The sequence below is a fragment of the Opisthocomus hoazin genome, chromosome 21 (genome assembly GCF_030867145.1).
Source record: "Opisthocomus hoazin isolate bOpiHoa1 chromosome 21, bOpiHoa1.hap1, whole genome shotgun sequence".
Classification (NCBI taxonomy): domain Eukaryota; kingdom Metazoa; phylum Chordata; class Aves; order Opisthocomiformes; family Opisthocomidae; genus Opisthocomus; species Opisthocomus hoazin.
The window spans coordinates 9,874,919-9,895,068 of record NC_134434.1 but is presented as its reverse complement, the minus strand read 5'-3'; the positions used below and the strand labels follow the sequence as shown (position 1 = coordinate 9,895,068).

General features: G+C 44.4%; 1 protein-coding gene across 1 annotated transcript; it reads left to right on the top strand.

Annotated features, from left to right (window-relative positions):
• Positions 1-1,323: 1,323 nt before the first annotated feature.
• On the top strand, positions 1,324-10,113 carry LOC104332955 (sterile alpha motif domain-containing protein 9-like). Its single transcript, XM_075441279.1, has 3 exons — positions 1,324-2,019; positions 3,811-3,855; positions 4,407-10,113. Exons 2-3 carry the CDS (start codon positions 3,852-3,854, stop codon positions 9,086-9,088), a joined length of 4,686 nt encoding a protein of 1,561 aa, XP_075297394.1. The 5' UTR covers positions 1,324-2,019; positions 3,811-3,851; the 3' UTR covers positions 9,089-10,113.
• The last annotated feature ends 10,037 nt before the right edge of the window (positions 10,114-20,150 follow it).

Here is a 20,150-nt window from a genome sequence, read left to right as displayed (position 1 = left end):
CAGTGTCAGAATAGATCTACAGAAGTAACTTCAGAAAAATAGGTGGATGTCAGCCGAGAGCTGCTCAAGGGAGGCTAATCATTTATCTACCACAAGTGTTCCTTACTTTCTTACAATGAAGGGTCACCAGCTGCAGAGCCAGAGGTAAGACGAGTCCTGAGGAAAAAGGAGCTAAATAGGAAACAATGAGAGATGTACAGAGCAATGAAATTAGAGGCAGCGTTTTTAATGGGTGCAATAAAGCTGTAAAAGAGCCCTATTTTCTGTTATCTGGGTTGCTGATGACATCCAGGTGAGCTTATGGTTTTTAAAGATGCAGTATTTCTTTTCATTGGCCCTAAAGCTGTGACAAAGCATTAAGTGTGTGCGAAGCATGAAGAAATGCTGAACTCTAATATAAGTGGGATGTTCTTTTACAATATATTTATTTAACATATTTATATTTATTTAATTTTTACTACAAAGTGGTATCAAATCCAAGTGGTACAAGTATAAAGCATGCCAGATCATTCTTAATTGGTTTTGTGTTTTATTTAATCATACTATAACAACTGGAAAAGTGATACTGCATCTTTTAATGGATTCATTAAAAGAGAAATTACAAAGTGGGAATCCGTATGAGTGTGCCATTGTGTCTTAAACTAATAAATTATTGACAGTAATGTGTATGCTTGGTATGTACAGCTACTTTTCAGGAGCTACTTTATGGGAAGTTTTTTCCCTAGTTTTACAGTGTATGAGAGCAATATACCTAAGACGCCAACTGTGCAAGTTACATGTTTCTAAAGCTTGGGGAGGGGAAAAAAAAAGGTAGTTTTTACCTAAAAAGATTCAAAGCCTATTTCATATTTTTTGTACTTCTCATGTAAATTTCTTTTATAAGTCTACAAAATAAAAGACTTGTACTCAGATGATTGAAAAAAACCCACGACTTCTAGTGACGATGTGTGCCTGGGGAAAGAAGCCAGCAGTGTGGAGTAACACAGGGTTCAGCAGCGGAGCTGGAGGCAGCGAGCAGGGGCAGCGGTGAGGCACCAGCAGCAGCAACAGCCGCCTCCCCGGAGCAGGGTGCTGCCCAAAACCACTGTGTTGTGTCAGGGGGCGGGTGATGAGCACTGAGCCTCCTTGGAGGGCCGAGAACCTCATGTGCTGCTAACAGTCCCTAGGCCACAGCCACTCAGATCTTGGTGTCTGAGGCAGGTGAACAGGTAAGAGAAAATGGCTGGAATGACTGCACGCTGCAAAAATTTTTGTTGCTGTGCAGTACTGAGATACCCATAAAAAATTTTTTTTTGTGTGAAGCTAAGTTGACGAATGATCACGTGGTTTACAGGAAAAAAAGCCAGCCTGTAAGGCAGCTTTGCCTGGTGGCGCGTGGAAGGCTGAGAGCACACCTCACGTCACAGGGACCAGCACAGCCATCTTCTGCCCCAGCCTCGCCGAGGGCTGACGAGCCGCCAGTGATCCATGACCCTGCCAGCCTCTCTTCGGCACTGTTTGCTTTGGTGAGCTGGCCTGGAGCGAGCAGGTAGCTGATACAGAGGGCAGTAACAGGGGTGGGGTGGATCTGCTTAGTTTAGAAAAAATTAAAAAATAGAAAACAGCCCAAGGTCCCCCTGCCCAAGCACCCTGACAGGTACGGTGTTGGTGGGGCTGCACATGGGGTTCTCTGCGCAGCGGTGCGGGGGGCAGGGGGTGCCAGCTGGGTCGCAACGACAGCAGCACCCAGCACCAGCACTGGCGAGAAGGGGTGGGGACTTGGTGGCTCGCCAAGTGTCTCACGCAGTTTCCCTTTCGGTATTGCTGGGTGTTGGCGGGACCATTTGAGAGAGCCACCGGAGTGCCGTGGGAGCACCCCCGGGGCTCGGACCCGCGCCGCTGAGCCAGCGTGCTGGCAGAGCCCAGCGCCGCAGCAGCTTGGAGCACCTTCCCGCACAGCCTCCCCTGCGGACACGTTCCTTGCCGGCAGATCTGGCGGGACAGCACGGAGCCGGTGCAGCTAGCCGCAGGCTCTGCGAGGTGAGCCCCCTGCCCCGCGCCATGCTGGTCCTGCGTGGGAAGGTGGGGGGGGAAGTGGGGAGGGGGAAGTGGGGAGGGGGAGGCCGTTACCCCTGGGCACAGCCCTTCCCTGCCCACCCGTGCAGCTGACAGCACCTGGCCCCACTGGAGCACGCAGACTACAGCAACCATGCAAACCCTTTGCCGCTTATTTCCCCTGACTGCTCTTCATCGGGTGGGAGCAGGGACCCACGGGCCCCCCCCAGCACAGGGCTCTGTGGCCCCCGGACACGCTTCCCCAGCGCTGCCCACCCGCTGCCAGGCCTCCACCCCAGTTTCGATTCCCCGTTAAGTTTCTCCGAAAACGCCGCCTGACGTCAGCTGTCCCAACAGGCTGTGGCAGGGACAAGCGCGGGGCGGGGTGGTTCACCGCAAGCCGAGCCACGGTTCAAGCACAGCCCCGGGAGGTGGGACAGCAGCCGAAGGCACTGAAAGGCCAGTATTTCGGGGACATTTTTAGCCCCGTTTCTCAGGGAGGCTGCACCAGATGTCAGCGGGAATTGGTCACCAAACATTTTCATTTCCAAGAAAAACCCCTTTCATAGCCAAAAGCTTAACCCGAAGCTGTCGGGCATGCTGGTGCCTCAGTCAGCCCGCAGGCTTGCTACAGGGCTGACCGGGTGCTGTAGTGGTAAATACTCACTTGCTCCACATCGTTTCCTCCTCGCACCCCGTTCTCCCAGACCCAGCACCTTCCCGCACCGCCACCGTCTGCGAGCTCACCTCTTGCCGAGCCGTGTTCCCGGGGCAGGAGCACGTGTCGCCTGCCCTCAGTTACTGCCGCTGTGCTTTCCGCGGCGGCAGGGAGCTTGCCCGAAGCCCCACAGCTGGCTTTCACGCTGGCTGCACTGGTGCCTGCTCCGTTCACACCTGAATTCAGAGGCAGCGAGTGCCGCTGTTGCCCCACCACCCGCTGCAGGGATGGAGCTGGCCAGGCTACAGCCGCCTGCTGAACCGGCACAGAACTGAGTGCTCACACTACAGCAGGAGAAATGTCACCATGCCCCTCTCGCTGTGACCCTCCTGGGCTTGGCCCTAGCTCATGGGTGGTTACTGCTCCCTGTGTGAATCTACGGTAGATTTCTGGTGTCACGCTGGGCAGGCTTCTCGCACGTTTCCTCCAGCAGCACAGAGCTGGCTGTCCCGGCTGCAGTCCATCTCTGTACCCAGCAGCTGAGCCTCAGCAAGGCAGAGGCTGTCATGTGTCAGGCCAGGACACCCCACTAAAAAGAAAATCTCCTGCTGGGTTGGGCAGTGAGTTGAACTGCTTCATGGAAAATCCAGTGGGCAGCAGAATGAATACGGAAAACGAGAGGGAGGAAAAAAGCAGAGAGAATACACACCAAAAAAAGGGAGGAAAAAAGGAGTGGGAGGAGAAAGAGGCAGGGAAAGGGAGTGTGAGTGAGAAAAAGACAGGACTAAAAAGCACAAGCTACTGTACAGCCTTGGGGAGACAGCAGAGCTGGGCCTGCTCTTCTCCAGTATCCAACAGAAGTAGCTGCTAGACGGGCACAGCCATCAGCGCGTGCTTCTCCAGCAAAACCCCATCGCCTTCGCACACACGCGTGTCAGAAGCAAGCACAGCTGCCCTCACTCAGGGCAGGCGTACCGAAGCAGTGCAGCTTTTAAGAGGTACAGGAACTACCTCAGACCACAAAGGTGAGGTGGGCCTTGGGAAAACAGAACAAGTCAGCTTTAACTCACAGGAACGTTAACTGTAAATCTGACAGGTTGTGTTTTTTCGCCCTCTAGGGTTTTGTTCGCTAACAGCTGCATTTCCCTCATCAAAGGCAATGGGTATGTCTTGCTTTCAGAAAATTTGTACTTTATATGTAGCAATTTGCTTTTTGATATCTACATTTTAAGGGTTCATCTCTAGTGGGGAACTAATTGGTACTCTTAACATCATCTTATGGTTTGTACTGATGCTATCCTCATACAGCAGAGAGTCTCGGACTCAAGTGGGTAAATGATTTACCCAAACCTCTCTAGTTCAGAGAATTCAGCCCCTGTCAGTTCCAATCACCTTTTCACATCACTCCCTTCAAAAAACATCTTGGGCTAGTTCCAGGACTCCCTTTGAGGATACTTACCAAACCTCCATCATGGTGTCTTGCTTCACTGATCTCATAGTCCTGTACCACTCCTTAGGACTGCTTCTGACTGAGGATGGTTTTAGCCATCAGAACTGATGTATTTGAGAAGTTCAGACACAGTCTCTCGCTGTGACTGGCAGAAAGAAAACGATCTAGCATTTGGTGTGGCCAGGTTGCAAGGATTATCATGTCTTGTCAAGCATGTTGACATGTTTTTAGTTTGTATTACTACTACATAATTTTAACTTGTAGATTTCAGAACATTACCTGTGAATGAATGGGATGAGAACCACGTCCAATGTTGGCTAGAATCTACTGGAATAAAGAAAGAGTATGTAGAAAAACTACGTGTGGAAGAAGTGACAGGCCCCGCGCTGATAGAACTGGATGAGCCTTTCCTCAAAGGCATAGGTATGAAGGGAGGCCAAATCCACATGTTAATCCGCAAGAGAAACGAACTTCGGCAGCTACAGGAACACATGCAGCAAGCCAAGCATTCCAGCAACAAAACGTCTGACAGAACTGATGTGCAAACAGACCCAGGAAGACCCAGAAACGCCCCCGCTCAAAAAGCTTCACGTGGAGACAGCTGCGGTCCAGCAGAGGAAACCAGCAGAGATGACACAGCTTCCGCTTCGAGCAAGAAGCGACAGAGAAGTAAGAGTTCCCAGCTTAAACGTACTGATGAAGTTTTAGAGCTCAGCAACTGTCGACCATTTAGAAGTCAGAATACTGATTTCAAATATGTGAAAGAGAGAGTTCTTGCTCCAGAATCGGGAGTCGATGGTTTAATCATGCCTTGCCATGAATACAAATCCTTTGCCATTGCTGCAGAACTGAACAGAAATCAACTGCAATCAAAATTTGCCTCCGAAGTGATACGGTTTGCTTCAGCCTGCATGAACATTCGAACAAATGGCACCATCCATTTTGGCATCATGGACAGCGTTGAGGATAAGGGGTGGAAACATGGACAGATCATCGGCATAAAGGTCAAAGAGCGAGAATATTATGTTGATGCATTAGATTACATAGAAAAATGTTTTTGCGAAAATGTACAAGAAATTGCGAGGAAATGTATTCACCCACCTGTTTTCGTTGAAGTGATTTCGAAAGACTCTCAGGAACAAAGATTTGTGGTGGAGGTTGACATTGAACCAACATCCAGTTTGGTGAAGAACAGATTGTTTGACGTGTATTTGCCGAAATACAATGAGGACAGCCAGAAGGTGACCCTGACTAAAGATCGAGCTCTCTATCAGAGACTAGGAGCAAAGTCTGTACCTGTACAGCGCAATGACCTAGCTGCTTTTATTCAGGGTTTACGAGACAGGGATGCTCAAAGAGAAAGAGCTGAGCTCTCCAGCGCAGAAGTACATACAGAAATAACTCAAAATTTAGGAAGAAAGTTATCAATTCTACTAAATGACGGCAAAAGCTATATGGATGATTCCCTGCGATACATCCTTGTCACCAACAGATGTGAAAAGGATAATCTGAACTATATCAACTTCTTAATGCACTTGAACATTTTTTGCGTCTTTGACTTTGATGAAGACTCTAATGTGTCGGGGCTGTATAGCAAGTACAAAGAACATCATGCAACAAGGTCTTATATTTTACAGGATTTTTCCAATGAAAGTAAGACTGGCAGCCCTCCCTCTCAGAAACATTTGTGCCTATTTGATCAGACCAGCTGGGTATTCTGCAATGGGCGCAGCGACTTCCTCGGGGATGAAAAACCTTGTGATGAAAACACATGGATTAGAACGAAAAAAAAATACCTTAAGAAAGCAATTACTCGTATCTGCGATGAAATCCTGCCGAAGGGGTCTTTCATTGTGCTTTTCCTGTTGCTGTCACCAGTGCAGAAACCACTTGTGGACACTTTTCAGGAATTCTATACAGAGATGAATGGTACGGAGTACATCGTTTGCATTGCAGAGTCCAGAGAAAATTACGGGAAGTGGGCTCATCTAGCGCAGGCATCCTGCAGCATTGAGACACTGGAACAGTGCAGTGTTGTGGGCATGAAGCTGAGCCACGTAGATGCCACCATCCAGACAATGCTGCCTTCAACAGCACAACCCCGACACCTGCCAGTTTCCACGAGAGGGCTGTGCACGCTGCCCTCGCTGGAAGAAGAGAAACTGTTTTCCCTAGAAATCCTTTGCATTGACCAATGTGATGATATCAAATTAGACCTTTTGACTGAAAAAGAAATACAAGAAATAGAACAAAATTTTTACCGAGGGAGAAAAATCATCTGGGAAAACTTCTGGCTCGCTGACAAAAGACGCTGTGGGGAAATCATTGAACGCGAAGCATGTAAGGATGCTAGCAAACTCCTAGATGACATTTTACGAGGAAGCAGACTCAACTATTCTGTGGCTAAACTAAAGATATTTCACCATCCTGGAAGTGGTGGAAGCACAATAGCACGGCAAGTTCTATGGAAAAGAAGAAAGGACTTGAGATGTGCCGTTATCAAAACCTCCTATTCACCTGCAATTGTTTGTGAGCATGCGCTCGCATTCAGAGATTATGAAGAAAAAGAAATCAGTCATTGTCTTCCTGTGCTCCTCCTGATCGAGGATTACGATGAAGACTACTTAGAAGAACTAAAGAATGAGTTAATGGATGCTGTAGCAACTAGGAAAATTAATTCTCCCAGACCTTACTTCATCCTCATGTGCTGTAGACGATCCAACGACCCTGAAAGGCTTTGCAAGGCTTCTCCACTGGACACCGTTGCTGTCACTCACAAGCTGACGGACTCAGAGAAAAGTCTGTTCAAAACTAAACTCGAAAAACTGAAGCAGAAGGATGTCAAGCCAGAATTCATACTTACGTTTGTGCTGATGTGTGAGGAGTTCAATGAAACATACGTCAGAGACTTTGTAGGACACATACTGCAAGGCATTGACCTTTCTTCTCGCGATACATGTCTGATGCGTTATGTGGCTTTGCTTAATTTTTATGTACCTAATTCATATGTTTCATTGTCGCATTGCGAGGCTTTTCTGGGACTGGGGGTATATACAGAAAGGAAATCAAGAGCATATGATTTCAAAAGTCATTTGAGCGAACAAGCAAGAATGATTTTTATTGAGCTAAGGGAAAGTACGACCTATATTTCATCTGTTCAGATAATACACTGTCTGGTTGCAAAAGAAATTCTGCAGCAGCTCTCAGGGAATGAACCTCAAAGTCAACTTGCAATGACACTTCTTCAGGAAAAGACGCTCTTTGAAAACAGATTTGGACGAGACGAGTTCATAAAGTTCATCAGAGATCTCTTTATTCGACGTGATAAAAGAAGCAGAGGTGACAATACTGACACTCTTTTCTCCCCATTCATTGAACACGTCTGTAAAGCTGAAGACTGTGAGAAAGCTATAGCTGTTTTAAAAGCTGCGTATGAACAACTTGGGAAAGATGCTTTCTTTGCCCAGCAGCTTGCCAGATTGCATTACAACAATGAAAAATTTGAAGATGCGGAATATTGGGCAGGGGTTGCAAAATTTCATTTGCCAAATGATTCTTATATTTTAGACACAGAAGGTCAAGTCTACAGGAAATGGTTTAGTTTCACTGTGGATAAAATGACACAGGACGACACTCCTGAAAGCATCATTCAAAAGATAGAGCTTGCTCTTAAAGCTATGAAATGCTTCAAGGCTGCACAACAGGCTGCAAAAGCAGAACGCGACAGCATGAACAACTCTGGCTACTTTGGAGAAGTAGAAGTAGGATGTCGTCTTCTGAGATTTTTGTCCACAGTCAGTGTGTTTCGCAGAAGTCCACAGGGGGAATATTCTGAACTTGTGAAATACCTGATCACAGATTACATTCCTAAAGACATTGAAAAAACATGGGGAAGGCTTCACTCACGCTTAAAAGGCTTACGCCAGAACTTGTTCAATGCCCTGGAGTGGATTTCAGAAGACCTAAGTTATTTCCAAACAGATAAAAATCAAGAGACGGAAGAGGAAGATAAAAAAGGTGAAAAGGAAGAACAAATTTATAATCCCAGAAAATGGCTAAAAAGACAGTCCGAGGTCTATGCCAAGTTCTTCATCTCAACATCACTTCTTGAGGACAGCAATGGTGGCCCTGAGAGCCAGCTCATTAGACGCATGAATATTTATAAGAGCGGTGGAGGTAGCGTCACCAATATCTTGTCATTCTTAGACAAGAAAGAGAATAGCTCAGCTGAAAAGCTAGAGGAGATCCTTAGTTTCTACACAGAAAACCCACTAAGGGACAGGCTGGAGGACAACGATCTGATCAATTATATTTTGTGCCACATCGTATTAGCATGCTTAGCACCAGGATCAGCCAAACTCCTGCCAGTGCAAACTCTTCGTGAACTCAGTGTAAGATTCTTTAAAGGAAGAAGACCATTCCCAGCAAGCGCCTATTTTTTGCTCACCTTGCTGTACTGGCCAGATGAGGCATTAGACAAAGAGCCTAACCCAGATAAAGCCGAAATTCTAAACTCAGCCCTTCAAACTCTGAAACGTTTATACGACATCAAGATGAAAGATGTTCCTACCAGAAAGAAAAGAATCTACACCCACTTCTTTCTGGGAAAGGGTTATGGCTTAAGTAAGATTGTGCACAAAAATAAAATTGATAAATTAATCAGTGGATCCTTAGATGAGAGGAGAATGAAGTGGCTGCATGGAACTGTCTGGACTATTGCCAGGATTCGTGACAGTCTCAAAAGAGTTTCTGGCTGGACCAAGGACAGAAATTTATTTATTCGTGGTCACATGAAGGAGTTTCCTATCCTGGCACTCCATCGTGATTCAGTGCCCCCTGGAAATGAAAATGTGACCTTTTATTTAGGCTTTTCATTTAATGGTCTTGTTGCTTACAATATTGAGGTTGAAAACAATCCAAGTGTCAGCAGAATACAAGGTATTTAGGAAATTAACTGTGCTGTTTGACGATACAGCCCTGAAACTGTCCACTGCCACGTTTAAAGAAAAAAAAGAGTGGACTGCACCAGTTGAACACCAGGTAGCAAGATAACCACAATTAACTACTACAATAATGGCCAAATATCTAAAAAAATTTGAAACCCACTAGTAAAATACACCTTGAAACAGAAGCCTTTGATACTTTCAATGTCTCTGAAAAGCAAGACTTAAGACAGCAATAATTGCAACAGTTCCTTGGGGACTGAGTGGGACAAAAGACCCACTGTTTCTCCTCCCCGTCCCCAAATATTTGGAGAACTGAGCTCTGGAATAAATGGGCATAGCAGGGATCCCTTTCTTCTCAGCTCACAGATTAGGATTTTAAATCAATTTTTGGGTGGTCCTGATCAATAGCAGAATTTTTCCACTGTAACCGTAAATTTGTTTTTGTTTCTGAATCAGAAACAAAAAGTTTAAGGGAACTTACACCCTGCATACTGCACTGGCTGTAACATACTTTGCTCACGAAGGCGTACTATGTGTGGCACACATCCACCCATCACCTGCAAGCCAACATCCAGTACAGAAGCACAGGGGAAAGCAAGCAATTTTTAAGCCGACTTTGCAAATACTATGATCGATAAGAACCATATCTCCTCTTCTACATCTCTTACATTGCTTCTCCACATAAAGATCACAAACTGTACCAGACGTATCAGTAGCTGGGGAGGGGTGCAGAGATGTGCGCAGTTAGATATTGATGACATAAAGGATTATTTGTAAGTACTGTCATGATTTCATAGTGCAAACAATTCCTGCGCTTGGTTAAATGTTTTTTGCAGCATTATCCAAGAAACGTTCACACAGTACATGACTCAGATTTGTCTAGTGTATATCCATGCTTGAAGTAATTCTTTGTGTAGCCTGATTTACTAATTTGAAAAATGCAAAGGAGGTTATTGTCAGCACTGTGTCTGCAACCAATGTGTCAGTTTAACCTCCTAATAATAAAGCCACTTACTATTCTTGGAGTTTCACGGTGTTTGATACTATATTGTCACTAAGTTTTCATACAAATAAACAACCTTTGGGAAGAATTACCGTTTCTGCATGAGCTTAATTACTGTACCTGAAGATGCAGTTCTAACAGGAGCAAGGTACGATTTGCTTCCCCAGCTTCAGTCACGATCCGGGCACAGCCAAACACTGTAAGAGGAATTGCAAACCACTGCGGCTTCAGAACAGGATTAAACCAAAGATGATTCCAGCCAGCCCAAGCCTTCACCTTCTGGCCTCAGGAAGCAGAAACAACGCTTGTGAGCGCTGGCTGGGCAGTACTCGCCTCCTGCCCTTGCCTTCCACCTGGGAGACACAACAGCAAAGCAGACTCTGGAGGGCTGCACTTTTTGCTTGGACAACCCAGGCTGGCAGATTTCACCAGGATTAAGCCAACCTTTAAGGGTTAAGCTTAACCTTAAGGGGTTAAGCACCCCAAAGGCAGCTTTCCTCAAGAGAAGCTAGGAAGGGGCTTTGGAGGAGCAAACCATGACAGCGCCTGACCTGCCAGGAGCAAGAGAGCCGAGTGTCAGCGAAAGCCCCCCCCCCCATCCCCCCACCCCGATGCAGGGGCCAAGGGGGGGGGTGGGGGTGTGTGTGTGTGCGCATGTTTGACAAGGTCATTGGGCAAAGGCAGCTTCCTGAAGTCTAGCAGGGGCCAGATAGATGGCTTCAACCCAGAAGAGAAATAGGATATGGAAACGTCCTGAAAAGCACGGGAGCTAAACGCAAGCATGAACTGCTTAGCAGTTCACACAATGTGCTCAAATGCTGTGGCAAAAGCACAGCTGCTGTTTTCAACAAGAAACTGTTACCACAATGAAAAATTAAAAGCCTTAAGACTTGTCCACGAGGGTCCGTTTTGCCACTCGTTTCCTGCCCGCCTGCAGACCCTCGACTTGAGACTGCGGACAGCTACCCTCCGCCCTGCAGCCCACACCACTGCAGGCGCTCCAGTCTTTCCTCTGAAGGACCCCAACGTGGGTGTCTTGTTTTTCAAAGACATCCATTTCTATCTCTTACAAACCCACAGCTCAGGTCCAAATGCTTTACCTCGTAAGGCTATGATTAACGCAACTCTCCTCCTGTGGCCCACAGAAAAAAACAAGACTTGCAGAAAAAGCATAAACCTACAGACCAGCACTTGGGGTCCCGCGTTGCAAACCGGGCTGCGGAGGCTCACGGGGCCGAAGTACAGACCCATCCTCCTTCTGCTTCTCCCAGTCACACTCCAGTTACCCCCAGTCTGACAGAGCAGACGTGGGAGTGCTGTAACCAGCCAGGCAACACACAACCCCCCCTTGCCCTACCCAGCTTTTCCATTGCCCCGTTTTTCAAATGCCCCCTCAGATTTCCCCAGGGCCACAGAACATAACTCCAGGAACATGCTCATGCAAAGCAGCAGCCTCCCCTAAAGGGTCCTCTGCATCCTGAGGAGCTACAGGCCAGCCAGTCTCACTTCTGTGCCCAGCAAGACTGTGAAACAGATCCTCCTGTAAACCACACTAAGGCACATGAAAATAAGGAGGTGACTCGTGGCAGCCTATGTGGCTTCACTAAGGGCAAACCCTACCCGATGAATTTGGTGGCCTTCTACGACGGGGTTACTGCATTGGTGGGTAAGGGAAGAGCACCTGACATCATCTACCTGGACTTGAGCAAAAGCATTTGACACTGTCCTGTGTGACATCCTAAATTGGAGACATGGATTTGATGTATGGACCACTCGGTAGATAAGGAGTGGTTGGATGGTTGCACTCAAAGAGTTGCAGTCAACAGCTCGGTGTCCACGTGGAGACCAGTGACAACTGGTGTTCCTCAGTGGTCAGTACTGGGACAGGTGTTGTTTCAGCAGCATGGACAGTGGGATCAAGGACACCCTCAGCAAGTTTGCTGATGACACCAAGCTGAGGGGTGCGGTCAACACACTGGAGGGAAGGGATGCCATCCAAAGGGACCTGGACAAGCTGGAGAGGTGGGCCTGTGCGAACCTCATGAGGTTCACCAAGGCCAAGGGCAAGGTCCTGCACATGGGTCGGGGCAATGCCAAGAACAAATACAGGCTGGGCAGAAAATGGATTGAGGGCAGCCCTGAGGAAGACTTGGGGATGCTGGTTGACGAGCAGCTCAACACGACCTGACAATGCACACTCGAGCCCAGAAAGCCAACTGTCTCCTGGGCTGCATATCCCCAGCAGCGTGGGCACAGGGCAAGGGAGGGGATTCTGCCCCTCTGCCCCACTCTGGTGAGACCTCCCCTGGGAGTCCTGTGTCCAGCTCTGGAGCCCGCAGCACAGCATAAACCTGGAGCTGTTGAAGCAGGGCCAGAGGAGACCCCAGCAACGATCCAAGGGCTGGAACCCCTCTGCTGTGAGGAAAGGCTGGGAGAGCTGGGGCTGTTCAGCCTGGAGAAGAGAAGGCTGCGGGGAGCCTTTCAGTACTTAAAGTAGGCTACAAGAAAGCCAGAGAGGTGCTTTTTACAAGAGCATGTAGTGACAGAACAAGGGGTGATGGCTTCAAGCTGAAAAAGGGTAAGGTTTAGCCTAGCTATAAGGAAGAAATTCTTCACTCTGAGGGTGGTGAGGCCCTGGCACAGGTTGCCCAGAGAAGCTGTGGCTGCCCCCTCCCTGGCAGTGTCCAAGGTCAGGTTGGACGGGGCTTTGAGCAGCCTGGGCTGGTGGAAGGGGTCCATGCCCATGGCACGGGGCTGGAACAAGATGATCCATAAGGTCCCTTCCAACACAAACCATTCTGTGATTCTACACTTAGTATCAAGCTGCTCCTCATTACACATATACAACTCAAAATGCCATGAATTCTTCCAGGTTGTGTAGCATTAAAATTATGGCTATATCTTCCTCTTAGAAATTCATCTACAAGTAAACAGTGGCAGCTAAATGAGACGAACAGGCCTAGCAAGGCCACACATCTTCAAAGCTACCTCATCTCCCCAGTGTTCTGCTCTAAAAGGGTTTTGAACAGACCACTTAGCAGCCGCCCTCTCTACCAGGTTTTACGAAAATGCTATTAGATACTTTTCCTCCATATTCCCCCTGACTCTTCCTTAATAGTCAATTTTTTTGTACAGTCAGTTCAGCAGAAGGACAGCACATCATCAGCAAAAGGAAGCTAGAAGTTAAGAAATTGGGATTCATTTGCTTGTCTTCAGCTATAAAACACTTTTTTTAAGATAAAGCTTACATGAACGAGTTTTTGCAGTTTATAGACAATCAGAGACCTAGTACAAAGTTATTCAAAGCGTAACAGAAGTGAAGGTGGATTTTATACTTAGACACTTTGGAACAGCTAACATTCGTTGCAGTAACAACTTCTATAGCTCCTCAAGAGCAGAAAAAAAAATACACAGTAACAGTAGTTCACTTGTTTAATCAGAGACTGTTACAAAGTGGCAGACACACGTTACAGAGGTGTTTATGTGCAGTGACCCATTCCTGAAGCATACAGTTCACAGAAGGTTCCTAATGGATGCAAATGTTTGCCCCGTATTTTCTTTGAATCTTTCTAGCAAACTGAACGCTATAAAATTAAGCTAGTTACTGTTACCATTATTTGCATGCATTAAAGTGATGCACATACTTACCAGTCTCTCACTTCCTCAAATTAAATTCAACATCAATATTTTGCCACCTGTCTTTTGAAAAAGATCATGATCCCATCCTCTTCATACTACTTACACAACAGCAGTATCAAGTTACAGAAAAACCCTTCATGACGCATTAACTTTTGTGGCTGTACTTCTACTGAGAGGGGACATAATTCAATCATGTGCTTTAAGGTACCTTAAACCCAGTTTGGAGTCTGGGTTCGCTGCAGAGTGACCAGAACCTCTGAAGGCGTGATTCAGTTCATTGAGCAGGAATCTAAAGGCGATGGCGTGAACTGACTCACTGGTCCATATATACCGCGTCAGAACTGGGAAGGAAGACTCCTGAACCACATCAGACTGGACAGCTGCTGCAATGGTGTACCAGAAGTTGAGCTATACCTGAGGACTTCTCACCTGCTTATGAAATCTCAGATTCTTCGTATTGTTTTGCTCCAGTCTCAAAAGGAAATCAACTTAATTTTACCAAAAAATACTGTAACTAATTGCCATTAAAAGTTTCACAAAGATATTATGTTCTACAAGAGTTCATACTGGCATCTACCCTGGACAAATACACTTTTGTTGCTAACACACCAGAGAACACCGCTACCTTTTAGCTATCCCCACTGATTGCCAAGCAGGTGTACCACTACTACAGGTCACCATCCAACCACTGTCAAAACCAAGACTTCGCAAGTAATTTAGCGGCCAAGAGCAATCAGTTACTCATTCCGACTTATTACTGAGCATTGCATTAAGTATCAACTAGGGTCAACCATAGCAGCTAGAAGAAACCAGCACACATTCTGTTAACAGGATAATGGCTTCACAGCAAGGTATCCCTATTTTGCATGCACATCTACCATTAAGATCTAGGAAATACACAGAGAAGTAAGTTATAATTTTTATTACGCAACTTTTTTCCTAGGGAGTGACACCTATGGAACATTATTCAAAATTTTGCATGTGGCTCATTTTGCAGACAGGGCAATTTAGTGTGACTGAGAAGTGATGTAAAGAAGATGCCAGGAGGTGGGCTTCCAGTGTCACTATTCCAAAACCTGGGAAGGTAATAATCCCCTTGGAATTTTTAAGTTAGTATGACGACTTCTGCAGTGTCGTGTAGGATTCCAAAACTTTAAAATAAACAATACTGCTGGATACATCAAGTCACTCTCATGAAACTCCTCTAAGACCATTCAGATGAGCTGGCAAAACTTAAGGGTCTGTTCGGCTACCACACTAGTTATGATGGTCACAATACCAAGTTTCTATGTAATTATCCACCAGTGATGTCAAAAGCCCCTCAAATTCACCATGTGACATGTCCTTGAGAAGGGATTCAAGCACAGCATTACAGCTCACCCAGGTGTGAAACTATGCTATGTGCTACAGCACAGAAAGTTTCCATCTCCCGTCCTGATATGTAGAGATGAGGTACACAAACCTTAAATAAAAGTAAGTGTTTGCAGCTATTCTGGAGAAGGCTGCATCTTTTATCCAATCAAAAAGAATCTCTTGTATTTTCTTTTAAGGTGTAGAATCTCTAGGAAACAAAAACAAAGTGCCTATTCCAGGAATATGGAATAGGGCAGAAGAAAAAAGAACAGAAGCAGAGCAGTACCTCTGGAGTATGATAAACAGTAGGGCAAAACCACACCTGTAGGCAGCCTCTGCAGTGCTGAAATGGACTAACACACACACACGAAAAAAGTCAGAGAACAAGAAGTTCCTGACTCACAGGCCTAACAAAGTAAAAAATCTGTTCCTAGAAGACAGCAATTAGCAACAGCTAAAGAAAATCAAAAGAAAGGTTACATTACTGCTAGGGATTCTTACAAACAGAAATGCTTATTCACCAACACAACAAATAAAGTACCCTGTGATCGGTTCACTGATCAAACCGGCTCTTATAACAGGCGTGTTACCAAAGAAGTGACTTCAACTTTAGGTCTTCACACTTCTCAGTAACACAAACGGCTATTTGTTAAGGTTCCATATTCAATTTTCCTTAAAAGCTCTTGCAGATATTACCTACCCACAAGTGTAGTTAAAGCCATTACAGATCTTCACTCACTACTGAGAACAGTAACAGATAACAGATACATTCACATTTCAGAGACGAAAATTCCCCTCAAGTATTTAAGTGGTATCATTTGAACAAATTATTTCAAACAGGAACATCAGGTACTTACAGATTAAACTAACCTGTACTGGCAGTGCTGTGGAATTTTTCTTCTCTACCAGTAAGTAGCAAATGCTGAAATTCTGCTGCTAGTTAACAGAAACACAAATTGTATTAAACCAAGGAGTTTAACCCATAATTTAGTTTTTCATTAAAAAAGCTGCCAAACTTCAATTACTGCTATTTGTTGCTTAAGAAAAGCGTATGAAGGCAACTATAAAACTACTTTCAGTTTGCCCTTAATTTTCTGGTATTTTTCACACACAAGCCAGAAGTTAACAAGGTAACCCTGTTGCCTACCACAAGCATAAAGGAAATTACAATACTTACATCGCCAGGTTTCTTCATTAAACAGTCTCATAAACTGTGTTTTCTTATTCTAGACTTTACAAACGAAAGAGCAAAAGGTATTTTCTTCCACTAAAATTTATGGGAAAGAAGCTAAAGAATTCAGTGCAAATAACACATATGTAAGTAACTCAATGAAAAAAAGAGAGAAAAAAAGCTCTGCATGACATCTTTATTTCAAAGCATTACGCAATCTTCTAAGTTGGGAGACCGTGAAATAGCTTCCTTTGGTTGTATGGCGTAATTTCTAGCAATTCAAAATTGCTGTTAGTGAAAACCATTTATACATACTCGCTACTAAGGGCAGCAGAAGCTGAAATTCTACACACGCACATCCTTTCTGAATAGCACCTGGAAACATGGTTAAGATTTAGACAAAATTTAAGAAATAACATTTGAGATGTCAGAAGCTTGAATCTGGTACAAGGACGTTAGCTAACAGAGAGGTATGCTTTAACTACTAACAAGAGAAGTTTTTAAGCTCTCAAAGTTGTATGTTCATTTTTAGTTAAGATGATACTAGCATTAAAATTCTACTATTTTCTCAAAACTTTTAAACTTCTTTAAATCCCTGAGAAAGAAAAACCTTAATATAAGTTCAACACAATATTGACAGAAAAGTTAATTCATTGTCATTAAAGCAGCAACACTGCTGACTGTTCCTATTGCAAGAAAGCCCGTAAGACTAAAACAAGTTATTTTAAACTTGCTCAGAAGGTGCAAGCGCCTCACTATTCCCAACAGTTATCAGGTGCAGAAATACCAGCCCTCACAGACAGTTCATGCCACAGACAGTCAATACGGACTCATCGGGATGCTAAGAACAAACGACTGAGGATAGCATGCGGGATCCTGTGGCTCAAGACAGCATATGGCTGTCTGCAAAAGCAACAAGCTAAAGCGCCTGGCTCCCTCACACAGACCTTCACATGTGAGAAGTAAAAGTTCATTCACTATACAACAGAATCTACCAATACTGTAGATATTTTGTATATCAAGCTGTATTTTCTTCTAGTAGAGCCTTACTAAGAATCTGCACTCTGACAATCACGACTGCATAAAGCCGCTGCTTACAGCATAAGAAAACTCTCACAAAGTTTTCTTCAGAACTTCAAAAGGAATGTTATAGATGTTACACTTCAGAATCACTTCAGTTCTATCTTAACTCCTTTTAAAACAAATTCTTCTGGAGGTAACCTATTCCTCAGAGTATTCAAGGGCTACAATCTTTATTAGGTAAGGCACAGAACACACTATGAACTTCTCACACAATTCTAAAGCAAGGCAAAACTTCTTGCGTGCCATGTACTTTATTTGCCCCATCTCACATTCACTTCTCTTGTTAAAAACACTGGCTGTAAATTCACCCAGCTGAGCAGGATACCAGTAATTCCTGCCCTTAAAAAAAAGTCAGGTATATCTACTTAAGCTTAAAAAACCCCCAAACTCCCCAAGACCTACTCCCATTAATATTGACAAAAGTCAAGTCACTGAAATACTATCATTAGAAAAGAAATTCCACAAACAGAGAGACGGACAACTTTGTAATAAACAGACTGCTATAATACTGGGAGCGTCAGTAAAAACACACTATTGTCCCTCAAAATAAAGGGATCTCATTTACAGTGTATTTTTTTTTTTAACTAGCCCCTTTAGATCCACAGGAGGGGGCAAGGAGGAAGATGTCACTAATGGAACTTCACAAGAAGAGCAAAATATGAACCATTTGCACTAGATGAGAAATTTACGAGTTGTTTGAAAAGAGATGGCAGGCTGGCTGGTCTAATAGCTGAGGAGATACTCCCAGCAAAAAGTATAGAGCCATTATGCCATCCTGGTGACTAGGAAGACAGCAGCACTTGCACATGTATCTTTAAGGGCAAAACACAAAGCTAAAGAAAAATGCACATCATTACTTGCTGCAAATTTAAGGACAGTGTATGGTAACACATCAGAGTAACATCAATGCAACCTGCTAAAGCTACCAACTCCCGAAGAGGCAACAAGAGACCTGTCCCGTCCAGTCCCTTAGAGACTTACAGACAGGACAGGAATGTAAAGGATGGAAGTGAACGACGTGTGAACTACTCACCAGAAATTACAAGCAGTATTCACAGTGTAGAAGGAAAACCCAGAGCCAAAACTCTATTTAATTCATACAGTAACACCTCATGGCATTGTCTTAATGTCAAATGCATCTTTCAGAATTAGACAGCGTTAAATTAGTCTTGGAATTGTCTAAAAGCAGCTTCAAGGAAAAAAATATCTACAGCAACGTGGTGCTGAGAAATGCAATGTTTTGCTCACAAAACATGGCAAAACACAAAGGAATGGTTCATTTACTCCGAAGTATCCGTACACAGAGCTTAAACAATGACACTATGAAAAGAGGAACTGCAGTTTGGAGACATTTTTTCCATTAACATGTCAAACCTAGTCATCTTCAACAGAAACAGATCAAAGCAATTTCTCTGAACACTTTTAGTGTCACCAGGATATCAATTTGTAAGATATAACCCAAGTGTGGATCCAAGTAGGGTAGACAGCATACATATCTGAATTTTAGCTTTGTGTGCTTGATGACAAGCTCAATATGAGTAGCTGGATAAAAACAACCTAGTGCTGCATCAGTCTTTAAATGGAAACTGGTAACAAAGTTGAGTATCAGGCATGTGAAATCCACCTATTTTTCACTTTGAGCCTCTAAGAGATTCAGATACTTAAAGCAAGAAGTACAAGCCATACTGCTTATTATTTTTGGTTAAATGGTTTCCTTAGACATTCTAGGGAAATAAGACCTAAGCCAAATGCTCCTATAGACAAAACACGTGAAACAAATAATAGTTGCTTTTGTGTATCTTGAAGTGTTGTTCTCATCTCCAGTGTTATCAGGGGTAGCACCACATTGAGAATTAGAAAAGCAATGCCATGCTCAGTAATCATTTTGAAACAGTTAACAGAGGACATGTCAATCTTCCACTCAGACTAACCGATGGGGGGGTGGGGGGGGCGTGCTTCTACAGGAAAAATGCAAAGGGCAGAGTACAAACAAAGAGGAGTACAACAGGAAGGTGAAATCCACTCTTGCAACTAAGTTAAGAATTACAACTCTATCCTTCAATTAAAATTACTGGAAATCACACTGGGGGGTCACTATTTAGCAAAATATTAGAAAAATGAAACACAGTCTATGCTCATCAAAAACCACCACAAATTTTAAGGAGATCTCAAAAACTTGAAGTATTTAAACCTGCCCCAGATATTTGTTAATCTCCTGTTTCACTGCTGATAGGCTGCAAGACCTCCTTGGACAAAACCTGTTATTCTGAAGCTGAAGTTGTCTTTAAGCAACCTCAAGCATTCAAAGCCAATGTATCTGCAGTAGAGCGAGCAGCAACACTGAAGTTGATTCTTCACAAAGGGTAGAACTTTTTGCTAGGCACTGTGTGAAAGAAGCAGCTTCAGATAAGCATATACCTAAGCAAATTCTAAATATGCAAGAGAATTCCACAAGGCTTCAAGAAAGTGCTATGGCTTTCAGTGTTGTTGGAACAGACAAAATATTGTGAAGTTTGGTGTATTTGTGAGATTAATTAAAAGGCTTTCTCCAGTTTGTGAGTTTCAGGGAATCTGCAGCTTTGCTTTCTCACTCTTCTACTCTATCAACTCGAATCTCCATTTCTTCATAGGGCTCTACATTAACATTCATTATCGTGCAGCTCACACATGCAGCATTATTAACAACTTAACCTCCTCCAGAGAAACCGTATTCTGTAATTTAGGCTACACAATTTTGTGACTATAAATGTCACTTACCACTTAAGACCTTAGTATTTTAAGCACTTCAACAGATACATCTCTCCAGAAGAGGA